We start from the raw sequence: 14,657 nt of genomic DNA on the forward strand, positions 1-14,657 counted from the left end.
ATTTTTTTTTGCTTTTTTTTTTCAATTTTTTTTTTTTGATGATGTTTTTTCGAATTTTTTTTTATTTTCGATTTTTGAAAAAAAATTTTAGAAATGAAAATTTTTTTTTCGAAAAAAAATAATTATATTTCGAAAATCCGTACGAATATGGCAAAAATGGAGAAAAAAATTTTCTCACCAAAATAGGCCAACTTTATAGCCAAAATTCATGGAAACGGCCTTTTAGACGCAATGGCGAAGTCGGATCTGGTCTAGGACGCCTTCAAAAGATGCTGCTCCTCAGATCTGCCTCTTGACGTCACAATAATGCCTCTTCAAGACGAATCAATGAAGCCCTAATAGCTCTGATACCAAGTTGGATTTTGCCAAGATCAAGAGGTCAATGAAATGTACAAGATAGAGACACAATATAGGACAAGAATAAACTGTATTCTCATCAATAGAAAATGATCAACAATCAACTAGATTATCACCAATACAATGAATAGAGGCTTGCTTATATAGGCAAGGCCATATGGAGGTATGAGCACACAAATATGACATGTGGCTCAATAAGAAACAAGGGTAGGTAAGAAATAGGTGTGGGTAGGTAGGATAAATAATATAATATTCCACATGAGGTGGATCACCCACCGAAGGTGGAATTATCACTCCACAATAAGTGGATATGATAGTGTAATAACAAGATCAACACCATAAAAGGTGGAATTTCTCCTACACACACTATCCCAATGTGGCACAAACACCCAAGTGTCTCATATCCAAACTACTATGAAATGCATTATCCTAAGTAAACTTAAGTAAGTGTAATAATATCCATGATGAATAATTATTTACACCAACACCAACGAACCAAGAAAGCATTAAAACAACAAGAGAAACCCCCCATAATGCAGACAAGGGCGAGGGATAGGTTCACTGAAAAGGACAACCAACAAGAACTGCATGACGAAGAACCGAGAACATCGAAGGTGCAGAGAAAGTACATAGTGTTGTGGAAGTAACACTCACTTGACACACATCATGAGGCTAATGTCGTGGAAGGAACACTCACATGACAAAGGTAGATGACAAACAAAGGAAAACATCAACCCCCCATGACACTTTATAATGTAGTGCATGTACAATGAGGCACAAGATGTGCAAGATCCCAAGTATACAATGCATAGCGGCACTTTATTTCAATGCGTTTGCAAAAAAAGAAATGCTTACAAAATGATGTACAATGATAAAAATAGACATAAGACTGGGAAAACAGAAAGAAAAGCCAAAGACGAGACATCCTACTTGTGAGATTTTGCCAAGATCTAGAGGCAATGGAAAGCACAAATGAGAGAAAACAAAAATAGATGATAGAGATAAATTGTATTCTATCAAGATGAAAATACTGATCAACTGGATCATCAATCGATGTTATTTATACAATGAATATGAGCCTGCTTATATAGGCAAGGCTATATGGATATGTGAGCACACAAACATGACATGTGGCTCAATAAGAAACAAGGGTAGGTAGGAAATAGGTGTAGGTAGGTAGGAGAAACAATATAATACTCCACATGAGGTGGATCACCCATTGAATGTGGAGTGTAACAACAAGATCACACCATAAAAGGTAGAAATTCTCCTACACACACTACCCCAATGTGGCACAAACACCCAAGTGTCTCATACCCAAACTACTATGAAATGCATTTCCTAAGTAAACTTAAGTAAAGTGTAATAATATCCAAGATGAATAATTATTTACACCAACACTACTCAAAGAAAGAGATCCCAGAACCTGAAACATCCAAGATATTTAGCAAAGTGTTGAAAAGCAAAAAATTGAATAAAATGTACCTGGAGCAGAATCTGGAAAGAAAACGCATATGAATGGAAAGTACACAGAACAATATTTCCAACGATATAAATTTAAAAAAAAATGAAGTTTGAATTCTCAAGTTATGTCTCCCGGAGTGCAAAAAAGAACCTTTGGATTTGACAACAAAAAACACTATCAAAATAGCACAATAAAAAATTTAAACCTCTAGATTTGGATAGAGCTTTTCGACGATATAAGGTTTGTGAAAAAATGCCTCCGTGAGCCCAAGATATGGCCAAAAGATTGAAGGTGCTCCGAATAGGCCTAGAAGGGGCCTGAAGACTACCTACACAGTGCTGATGTTAGCAGAATATTCCTTGCATGCCGGAAAAAATAGGTCGCCTGAAAAAATGTATCGAAAAAAAAATCCAGTGCTTGAAAAATTCCCCTTTGCCGGAAAAAAAATCGTCGGAAAAAAAAAATCCGAGCGGTGGCCAGCGGCGGGCGGGAGGCGGCTCGGGCCTGGGCGATGGCGGCTGGCTCAGGCGGTTCTCGGGAGGCAAAGTGGGGTGGTAGCCTGAGCGGTGGGTGGGCAATAGGGAGGTGGTCGACCTGGCTGGTTTCTGGGAGGCGAAACAGGGCGGCAACTTGAGCGGCGGGTAGGCTCTTGTGCGGTGGATGACGAGAGGTGGGGTCGTGGGCGACGACGACATGGGCGGTCGGGAGCAGAGCAACAACTTGAGTGGCGGGCGGTCGGAGTGGTAGGGGGCTGCATGGGGGCCGGAGGGTGGGTCCACGACTTGTTGTGGGGCTATACAGACCTGCAGAGGCCGTACGACCTTACAGAGGCCACTGACCCCCCCTCTCTAGAATTTTTTTTTTGTTTGAAAAACCCTTTTTGAAAGGTTTTTTTCACAAAAAATTGGGAATTTCGGTCTGGGTAAGCCGTTAAATTGCCCAAAAATATATATATTTTTTATTTTCATCTCGAAAAACATGCCCAAGAAGGGCAAAAATCAATTTTTTTTTTGTCAGAGCCACAATTGTCCAAATTGGAAAAATTTTATGTGAAAATGGGGTTTTTTGGGTGTTTTGAGCTCAATGGTGAGGTCCGTTTGAGCCCAAAAAGCCCAGAAACAAAAATCTCCCAAGATGCAAATAATAAAACTCTGATAAAGCTTGAAACCCTCCTCCAAAAAATCTTCTGAAAAATCAGGAACAAGCAACAATAGATGTAGACTCTGATACCATGAAGAAATTAAGAAAATACAACTTTAGAGATCCCAAGAGCACCTGCAAGCAAAATACCCGTCACAAGAGAAGATTGGAGACAAGAAAATAATAATGGCTCTAAAGAAAAAAATTATCATTTAGAGAGGGAATCAGTTTATGAAAAAGTACAATACAATCCTTATAAAGAATATTTGCAACCCTAAATATGTGCAACCCTGAAGAAACCCTAAAGGGATAATGTGTATTTAATAATTAGAATAATAATTATTAAATGCCTAGAATAATAATAATAATTATTAAATACCTACAATATTATTAAATGCTTAAGTTTAGCTTAAGCGTAGAGTAAAATAGACTAATAATTAAATAAATAATTATTAGCTAATACAAGATAACTCTAACAATTTTGTTTCTTTAGATTGCCTAGGGATGCAAGCAAAGAGAAAACTAGGTCTAGATAAGAAAGATTTGTTATCCTTTATAAAGATCAACAAGTATAAGGTTACCAACTTTTCTAACACTATATGTGATTTTGCCAATGGGAAAAACTTTCAAAACCTAATAACATGAACAAGCCACAATGACAAAAACACAATTGAATATTGCAAAAATGCAATATAATTTTTTTCCATACTAGATGCAAATGCATGGTTATATTTACAATACTCTACCAAAAAATGTGAAAAAAGAAGATGCTATCATATATGTGAAATACATATCCACAAAATAAGAAATGTATAAGTTACATTAGTGTGTATAATCTACCTAATATAATAGTTATTTAGATGTATAGAAATGTATTTACTTCCTTGATTTACCCAAAATAAATTTCTAAAATGTATGTTTTAAATATTTACAAATTCCAAAAGTTTTCTTGCTCAAGGCCTACCAAGAATCTAATAAAATATAAAATTAATCCAAAAAACATCATAGTTAATTTCAATATATATGAATCTCCCATTCTATAATTGGAAAATCTAGATGAGGGATAAGGTAGGGGTCCCATGAAGGGGGCTTAAGCTCTATTTTTAAGGAAGAGGTGGTCTCATGAATTAATTTTTTTTGTGCTGCCCCTACTTTTTAGGTCTGCAAATTTGAGCAGGGGAAAAAAGGATGGGACTAGAAATTGTCCCACCAACTTAGGGATGTTATCTGCAAGTTGTCAAACATTTAAGTTTAGTTTCTATTAAAGAATAGTTTTAGAGAAATGAATTATTTTTACTTATTTTTATTATGCACATAATATAAAAAACATATTATATTCACCAAACTACTAGCTTCTTTAATTATGAAACTTAAATTTTTAAATTGAAGCACGCAACAAAATTCATGAAACCAATAACTTCAAAATTTTCCTAAAAAATCTCTTTTTTTGGGGGGAAGGCCCGGGGCTCCATAGGATATACTGCCCATAATCGATTTCCATGTAGTATTACTTCTCTCGAAATCATTTAATTGATTTGCTGATCTTAATTGTAAGATACAAAAAAAAAATCAGAGAAACAAAGAACTCAGTGAGAGAAGAACATTGAAGAATTCAGAATCAAACGACCAGACGGATGTGTTTTCTTTTGTGGTAGAATGAATATCAACGGACCTCCCATACAATGCTATCCACTGCCCGTCTCAATCAAAATCTCAGAATAACACAGGGGTGTCTGAAGGAGGTACTGAACATTTTGTTTACTAACCACAACACTTCTGTACACTCTTCTGCACATCTTCTCCTGTTGCACAGCTGCACTGCCCACAAAGTTATATCAGAGGGCAAGCGAAACCACTCTGATATCTATGACAGAATATTGGTATTTACCCCGGATACACTTTTACCAAATACACTTATAAACATGTATGACAAGTGTGGAAGTTTGATGGATGCTCGTAAAGTTTTTGACTACATGAGTACACCAGATGTCTACTCCTGGAACATGATAATTGCAGCGTACCGAAGGCATGGACTTCCTCAAGAGGCACTGGCATTGTTTCACCAAATGCAACGAACAGATGTCCAACCTGATCACTTCACATTCTCAACTATTCTCCCTGTATGCTCCAACATGGCATCCCTGGATCATGGTTTGCAGATCCATGGAAAATTAATCAGGTATGGATTTCAAACCAATGTTATTGTCAAGAATACCCTGATAGATTTGTATGCAAAATGTGGAAGCATACACAAGGCATACGAGTTGTTTGACAAAATGACTCAACGAAGTGTTGTCTCATGGACTGCTATGATTGTTGCATATGAACAAAATAGCCTTGTGGAAAACTCTTTAGAGATTTTTAAGCAAATGCAGTTGGCAGATGTAGAGCTCAACTCAGCAACCTTTTCCAGCATCCTACCTGCGTGCGCTAAAATGGGAGCCTTGGATGAGGGTATGGAAATCCATCGAAAAGTATTTGAAGACGGATTTTCTTCAGATGTTGTAGTTGTGACAGCCTTGATAGACATGTATGCAAAATGTGGAAATCTACAGAAGGCACATGAATTGTTTGATGGTATACCTCAACAAGATGTGGTTTCATGGACTGCAATTGTCGCTGGATATGTACAGAATGGGTTTGTTGATAAAGCTTTAGAGATATTCAAGCATATGCAATTAGCAGGTGTAAAGCCAAACGCAACAACCTTTGCCAGCATCCTTCCAGCATGTGCCAAGATGGGAGCCTTGGAGCAAGGTATGGAAATCCATCAAAAACTTATCGAAAACAGATGTCTATCAGATGTGAAAGTTGTGACTGCCGTGATAGACATGTATGCAAAATGTGGAAGCATACAGAAGGCACGTGAGTTGTTTGACAAAATGCCTAACCGAAATGTGGTCTCATGGAATGCAATGATTGCAGGATATGGAATGCATGGCTATTGCAAAGAAGCCCACAAACTCTTTGAATTAATGAAGCACTCTCAAACCAAACCCAACCGTGTAAGTTTCATTTGTGTTTTATTTGCATACAGCCATGCAGGTATGGTGGCTGACGGATGTAAATACTTCAATCTCATGAGTGATTCTTACTGTATCATACCTACAATAGACCATTACGTATGTATAGTTGACCTTATTACCCGTGCAGGTTATCTTGAGGAAGCCCTGAACTTTATCATAAAAATGCCAATAAAACCTGATTTGGTTGTGTGGATGTGTTTGCTTGGTGCTTGTAGATCACATAAGAGTATAGCATTAGGAGAATTTGTTGCAGGACTCCTCTTTGGATTGGATTGTAAAAAGACTGCACCTTATGTTCTTTTGTCAAACATTTATTCAGAAGCAGGCAGGTGGAGTGACGCTCAACAAGTAAGAAAATTCATGAGTGATAGAGGAGTTGAAAAGATACCAGGATGTAGCTGGGTTGAAGTTCATAAAATGGTACACACCTTTTGTGTAGGAGATAGATCCCACCCACAAACACCGCAAATCTATGCAAAGTTGGATGAGTTGTTTTGCAAGATGAAGGAAGCAGGATATATTCCAGATACGAGACCTGTATTGAATGATGTAGAGGAGGAGGAGAAAGAATTAATCCTCGTACACCATAGTGAGAAGTTGGCAATTGCATTTGGACTGTTAAACACATCCCCTGGAACAACTCTCAGAGTTGTCAAGAACCTTAGAGTATGTGCTGACTGCCATTCTGCAATCAAGTTTATTTCAACGGTTGTTGCAAGAGAAATTGTTGTGAGAGATGCAAACCGTTTCCATCATTTCAAAAATGGACAATGTTCTTGTGGAGATTTTTGGTGATGTAAAGCAAAACAAAGCCTATAAATACAGGCTTGCAGTAGAACAAGGTGCATGATGGCAGACTTGCATGGGTAAGAGCGATCAGTTTTATTTCCTGTTTCTAAAAAATATTGCTTCTGATTATTTTGAGAGTTACTATACATTTGATTTGATGAAATGGTGTTCTATTGTATGCATCTCTGTCTGCATATATTTACAATGTATTTATTTTGTAAACCATGCAGGAGTTGCAACAATGAACTGTATTTTCAGTGCATTCATACATTTAGAATAAAACCAAAATAAAAAAATGATATTTAAAATTCTAATTCTTAACAAATACAAATCTCAGATGGAGCCTTATTCTGGTTTGCTCTTGCTTCTTGATAAATTTGTGGATGCTAATTATTGTGCAAACTATTTGGCAAAATGACAACCATTTGATTCAAATATTCAGAAATAGATCTGAGGTTTTTTCAAAGAGCTGGATAAATTTCTGAAAGGAATGGTGAATTTATAGATTTTTAGGTGAAAATTAATAATTTTTAGGGATCAAGAACATGGAACTTTATAATCTCTTGCAGAACTCTGATTTCAGAACAGCTCACATGGGAGATCCAAGATGGATTATCAAGACTTTTTTGGGAGGATTCTTGGGGAGGCTACCCACCTATTGCAAGTTCCCTTAACATTCCTATAACAGAGAACTGGCTTAAGCGTCATTGGGGCGTCAGAGTTAGAGATTATCTGATTGAAGATGGCTCACCCAACTCTCAAAGTTGGAAGTGGAAATCATTGGAAGAAACTCCAACCTCAAGGAATGAACTAGATCAACTCTCAGAGCTCCTAAAAGCAAGAAATGTAAACCTGAGAAGAGGGAATGACTGTTTAATATGGGCACCTTCCAAAACAGGGCACTACAATCCTAAAGATGGTTATAGAGTGCTAGTCAACAACATTGTTCAAGATCAACTGGATATTCCGAAGAAGTTGTTTTGGAGCTCTAAAGTCATTCCTAAGGCAGGGATCTTTGCATGGCTAGCCTATCAGAGGAAGATCTTAACTACAAAAAAGTTCACAAAAATGGGGTATGCAGGAACCTCTAGGTGCATCATGTGCAAAGCTCAATTAGAGTCAGTGGACCATCTACTACTCAACTGTCCCTTTGCTTCCAAATGCTGGCGTTGGCTTTGGCTAAACTTGGGCTGATCACAGCCCTACCAAATGACATTAAATCCCTATTTCAAAGCTGGCCTATCCCAAGCAAGGAGACCACCCTAAGCTCAATTATGGAAGTATTCCCATCATGTTTAGTCTAGGAAATTTGGAAGGAAAGGAATCGTAGGCTATTTGATGACAAATCCAGAAGATTAGAAACAATCCTAAACTCAATTGAATCGGTTATAGTGGACTTAGTCAACTGCAAGATAGCCTTCTCCTTGGAACAACCTAAAGCTTTCTCATCATGGGATGAAAGCATTAGGAAAAATTGGCATGGAATCAGGATTCCTCCCTCCTTCGAGCAAAGAGACAACATGAGAAAAGTTGCTATCTGGTCTCCTCCAAATCCTGGTTGGATAAAACTAAATTTTGATGGTGCTTCTAGAGGCAATCTGGGTCCTTCATGCATAAGATATGTAATCAGAGATCACACATGAGCAATTCTTGGGAAAATGGCAAAGTCGATCCCCCTAGACACAAACAACATAGGAGACTTCAAAGCATTGCAATTTGGATTGATAGATTGCATAAAGCATGGTTTAAATAACATTCTAGTGGAGGGTGATTCAGAGATAGCAATAAATGCAATCAAGAGGAAAAAACTCCAAATTGGAGATTGCAGGGAATCTTAGACAATATAATTGCAAGCTTGGATAGAATAGAAAACTATGAAGCAAAGCACATCTATAGAGAAGCAAACTTAGAGGCAGACACTCTCTCGAAAATTGCTGCTCAAGGAACCTACATCTATAGGTGGGATCAGGGAAATCTGCCAGTTGTCCTACCAGATCATCTCACTTGATAGGCAAGGGCCTCAAAGGATATCAAGTTCATACGCAAGAGTCACTTTCAGGAATATGAGAAAGCTAGTTAAAGCTTCGTTAACAGGGCAAACTTTAAACTTAACCTTGGCGGCTAAGTGAAATGACTACGTCAATTCAAATTTAAATCTTACCTATTTCGGGTAGAGTGGGCCCGTATTCAGTGACGTCACCCAAGCTGCAGTTATGAGCTAAGTTCCTCGAATCACCTGTCGAGACCTAGCTGGCAAACTATCAAATCCATTTATGGTTTGCGTGGCCCGAACGAGAGATTTTGGCATGTCGAGGACAAACATCCCTCGCCACCTTAGCTGGCAAATTTAATGCAAATTTGTCCCTCATAATTTGGTGTAAAAGAGTGTGCCAACCTATTTCTTTGTATTGTCTTCTGCAAATTGATTTCATTCTCTTGCCAATTAATTTCCGAGCTCTGGTTTTTAATTCCTTCCTTGTTGATAGCCTGCATTGCCAATCATGTCGACAGAGCCTCCTTTCGGATTCATAATGAGTGTTTATCCCAGGCCCACCTCTTGTTTCAGAGCAGACACTCCAATTTCTCTTTCAACGTCGATGCGCCAAGTTTCATTCCGAAAAATAACAGACCTGAGGCTCCAGCGCCTTCTCGTCTTCTCGGATTTCCCTCTCATTTTGGCAGTCAAGATGATCTTGGGTAGTGGGGACCTGAACAAAGACGAGTATCCACGGGACAACACTAGCATCTCCTCCAGGTTTGTTGCCTCATTGCTAGATTTAAAACTTGCTAAGCAGGCTGTTTGGACCCTCACGAAGAAGATTTTCCCAGAGGAGGTTACCCAAGAGCTCCAAGAAATCCTAAATAAGGCAATTCATGAGTCTGGGGCTCCTCGGCCAGGCGACAAAATCCTATTCAAAGCTCATGGTGAACTAATTAACTACTAGCCTTTCCTGCTCGACCTGAAAGGAAAGGACTTGGATAGGCATAGGGTATTTGTTGGAGTTAGCCTTGGTTACCTTAAATGGTGGTTTCTGGGAGAAAATTCAGAAGACCAGGGCAGAGAGGACGACCTAATCCAATTTCTCTTTCAGCATCGACGTGCCAAGTTTCATTCCGAAAAATAATAGACCTGAGGCTCAAGCGCTTTCTCCTCTTCTCAGATTTCCCTCTCATTTTGGGAGTCAAGATGATCTTGGGTAGTGGGCACTTGAATAGAGACGAGTATCCACGGGACAACACTAGCATCTCCTCCAGGTTTGTTGCCTCATTGCTGGATTTAAAACTTGCTAAGCAGGCTGTTTGGACCCTCATGAAGAAGATTTTCCCAAAGGAGGTTACCCAAGAGCTCCAAGAAATCCTAAATAAGGCAATTCATGAGTCTGGGGCTCCTCGGCCAAGCGACAGAATCCAATTCAAATCTCATGGCGAACTAATTAACTACTATCCTTTCCTGCTCGACCTGAAAGGAAAGGACTTGGATAGGCATAGGGTATTTGCTGGAGTTGGCCTTGGTTACCTTAAATGGCAGTTTCTGGGAGAAAATTCAGAAGACCAGGGCAGAGAGAACGACCTAATTCAATTTGCCAGACTTAACGACATGCTGCCCGTGAAAGTAGAAGATGATAATCCTCAAGCAGAGCAGGCATGTAGGGGCAGTGCTAGCAGGGGTCGTTGCGGTTCTAGGCGTGGTCGTGGCAGGGGCCGCCCTCCGAGTAGAGGCTGTGGGCGAGCAAGGAATGCAAACCATCTGAAGCCAACAAGGAAATTGCAAGCTAGGTTCCTTTGAGTTCTGTACAAAGTTTACTATTTTAAACTTGAGTGACAAATTTTGGTTTTAATTAGTATAATTTCTGTTAATAGGGCAGTAAAGCATCTGCCATTCAGACTTTTATATTTTTAAAGTTAAAATCTTAAGACTCCATGTTATACTCGGAAGGACACATATGTCTTCCATGGTCTGCTTGTCTGGTTGCATTTCTTCTTGACCTCCCATAAGGCATATAGATGCTACCAGTATAAATTTTGTTAAAATATCTACTAGCTATGTTAGCTCTGTAAATTTTTTGCATAATCAATATAATGCTGGCTTTGCCTTTACCGATCAAAAAATAATAATTTTTAGAGAGTGAAGACATGATTTAGAGTTAACAAGTTTGATTGACTAGTTCGCTTAATTGGTTGATAAGTCAAATAAACTGATTGATCATTAATTAGTTGATTGATCAATCAATTGAACTATTTATTAATTAACTAATGTGATTGATGAATTCAATGTGAAACTAACTAAATTGACAAGAGTGAAATGTGAGATTGACATTAATTAACTGACTTTGATTGATGAGTAATAGTAGGTGAGGATAATAAGATTTATTTATTTTAATTAGATATATGCATGGATTACTCAAAAGCTAATTAGATAATTAATAATGATTAATCAATTCACTAAACATGGGGTGATAAAGGAGGAATGATATTAATTAATTGAATATAATGTAATCAATTGATCAACAAGGCGAATTAACATGAAGAAGTTAATAAATTGGTGGTGTAATGAGACAATGAGAATAACTGAACAAAAAGAATTAGTTGATTATAATTAGGTGGCCATCCTAAACAAGCCATTGACAATAAAGAGGACGGGATTTGATCTACTGTTGGCAGCTCATTATAAGTGGAAAAAAGATACAATAAATTACTGATGCAGAATAAATTGTACAGGGAAAAGAAAGTATTTTTGGCGACTACTGGACTAAAACTGGGTGATGGATGACGACGTAGGGTGCTATACCTAACACCCCTCAACACTGCATTAATATTTGTACTAATTTCTGATGTTGGTAGTGTTCGTAATTGTAACTAATTGCTGAGTATAGATTATTAGTTTATTTTTGCAGATGTAAATTTATGATATATGTTATTGTTTATCACGGATTATTGTGATTTTATAATGATTACTAACTTTACCATTGTTTGGGTTTTGCACCACAATTGGCAACATAAAGAGGGGGCAACATGCATATATTAATTTAATGGAAAATTAAAAATTCATTGTATTCTAATTTTTAGTTAATTAATAAATACAGTCAAAGGTGCATCTTATATGTCGTATAGACAAAAGTGCATGCTCGAGACTAGTTTTGTGAGGATTGTGGACAAGAGCAGATAGAGAGCTAGAAGTCCATAGATTCACCTCCTTGTTAACGATGTGTTTGGCCCTCGTGGTGTTGAGTTTGTGAGTTTATGTTAGTCACTTCGAGCTGAGTATACAACATCGTCTAGTAAACTGGTCTTAAGTTTGTGGTTGTTTAGTTTGTGAGTTTATGTTAGTCACTTGGAGCTGAGTATATGGCACCGTCTAGTAAATTGGTCTTAAGTTTGTGGTTGTTTATGTTTTGTATTAAATTTTGACTATCCTTACCATGCTCTATTTATACTTCTATAAACTATCCTAAAACAAATAATAGAAAAGGATAAGTTATATGTATAAGGAGCGAATATAAGGTACATATACCAAGGTAGAGGATCCAATAGCCACTTATGTATCAATAGCTGTTATGGTATTTGCCAATTTTTTGGCTCTTTTTTCTTTTATACTTTTATTCATTATTATAAAGTTGAGTCTTAGTAGCCAATATGATTGTACCTAAAAGTAGATAAAAGGTATCTATCTTCACAAGTCACTTCAAAGAAACCAACAATCTTAGTGCAATACATATGGTGATTGGTAATTCACATATTTCGATCTATCTTTTTTGGGCATTGTTTAGACAACTCAAAAGATGTATCTGATGTGGCTACCTTGTTGATGTTCAAAATCCAAATAAGTTTTAAATTCTTAAATCACTTATGAAAATGTGCCTAAAATTTTAAATAAAATGACTTATCATTCAAGAGCTTGACAAATGTGAACTCAGGGTGCATTACTATTGGGTCCTTTGCCCTATTTTGAAAGATCTTAATGTCTTGATAGTTTTGAATAGGTTAAGGGTTTTGGTAATTCTTGAAGAAGAGGGTTTATTCTTATAAGATCACATTTTGAGGGGGAGAGGGTGAGTGGAGAGTTGCAAAGTGTTTTGCCACAACCATTAATGTTTCCAACACAAGATTTCTTTGAAGTTTTAATTTGGGTATGCTTGTTTTGTTTGTAAACATTAGATCAAATATAATTTATTTCTATCCAAGTGGAAATAATTTATTGTTGGGTTAGATGGGCTTGAGAGGGATGTGTAGCCCATAACTTGTCCAAAGGTTTTATGTGATGGGGTTAGAGGTACACCCTTGTCCAAACCCTTAAATTTGACTAATTAATAACTTGTTACGATCAATGAGTAATGTCACATGGGAGTTATGTTAAACTCGATGCTCGTAATTTATTTAGATGGGAATAGAAATGCCCATATGTGTTTATTGTTGTATGTTTTGATGTCAAAAGGGACTTAAGGAGATGGCATACTCCTCATCCATGTGTATAAATAATCTCCTCAAGCCCCACCCACAAAGAATTCTTTGTGTGGAAGGTTTAGGATTATACCATTCTCCTAATGGCCTTTCACCAGAGATTGAAGCTTAAGTTAGATCAAAAGCAAACAACATTGGAGACACCTTTCATTTGGTCTTGACCTCTAGTGCACATCTGCTAGTATGAATGTGGCATGATAGCCTAATGCTAAGCATAATTGTTTTGGCTTCATGAGCTTCATTATAAATATTATGTGTGCTCTATTGTTAATGCTTAAACCATGCAAATATTGCCTATTTTTTAATCACAAATACACATAAAAACTAATGGAAAACATGACCTCACAATTTACAACACTTGTATAAACATTATATCTATTTCTCTAGACCTCCTAGGCTTGGAACATGAAAGTTTGAGCCATTAAGGATGTTAAAAACATGTTATCATGATAATTCTTTAGAGTATCCTAAATAAGCATTCCATGTTTGGACTGCAATTTGAATTATTCTAATATAGTTGAGTTGGTATATAATTGAATTTTCAAATTATGTATGGATGAAATTTTCCTTTGTGTGGACCTCTCTCTCTTGCTATAAGCTCTTTCAATTTTGTTTGCATAGCAAGAATTCTTTGTCCTTATATAAATTTTGGAATATCTTGTAAATCTACAATCCTGTGAATTTAAATTCTACGATCTCAAAATCCTTGTCTTACAGAAACTATGAAGTTGATTAATAATTATGTGTCTAATTTTTGGGTGTTTTCAAAGTTGCATTTGGAGCCCGTTTCATTATTGGGGGGAGTAAAATGGGCTATCTCACTAGTGAGGGTTTGGGGGTAGCACCTACATTGTTCATCATTAGGTCACATATCTAATAGTAGAGGTTATGTTAGCAATTTTTAAAAGGCAACCCCCTTTTATGAGGGCATTGTATTATGGTTGTGTATTGTGTGTTTATTTCGATAGATAAATAAAAGGAAGGATTGATTATTTCTCAGTAGACATAACCCATATTGGGCAAACCCCATATATTTGTGTGTGTGTATTTTGGGTTATTTTTATGTTTTATATTTGAATTCATTATATTTATGAAGGGTGGTATTAGGACATGCTTATGGTTCCCCTCTTAACCTCAATAAGTTTTGATTTCCGTGCACATTCTTGAGCCTTGAAACTTATGACTTACATCAAGGGGTTAGAGGTGGTCTAGGTAGGCACATGAGTTCATTTTGGACTCAAGTATATGTAGGTGGACATTGCACAAGTATTCTTTGCATACCAACAAGTTTGTAGAAATGCCATGCTCACTCTAAGTTGGGATTTAACATGCCACAATGCTAGGTGCACACCATGTGTGTTTATTATGAACACCTAACTTTAGATTTTGTTGGCATAGAGTAGTTTGAGACAACTTGTAAT

The 14,657-nt window shown here is 37.1% G+C and overlaps 1 protein-coding gene across 1 annotated transcript; it reads left to right on the top strand.

Moving 5' to 3' along the window:
* Window positions 1–4,407: 4,407 nt before the first annotated feature.
* On the top strand, window positions 4,408–7,039 carry LOC131042577 (pentatricopeptide repeat-containing protein At3g24000, mitochondrial). The gene is made up of 2 exons (XM_057975892.2): window positions 4,408–5,719; window positions 5,888–7,039. Exons 1-2 carry the CDS (start codon window positions 4,645–4,647, stop codon window positions 6,781–6,783), a joined length of 1,971 nt encoding a protein of 656 aa, XP_057831875.1. The 5' UTR covers window positions 4,408–4,644; the 3' UTR covers window positions 6,784–7,039.
* The last annotated feature ends 7,618 nt before the right edge of the window (window positions 7,040–14,657 follow it).

Source organism: Cryptomeria japonica, chromosome 9 (genome assembly GCF_030272615.1).
Source record: "Cryptomeria japonica chromosome 9, Sugi_1.0, whole genome shotgun sequence".
Taxonomy (NCBI): domain Eukaryota; kingdom Viridiplantae; phylum Streptophyta; class Pinopsida; order Cupressales; family Cupressaceae; genus Cryptomeria; species Cryptomeria japonica.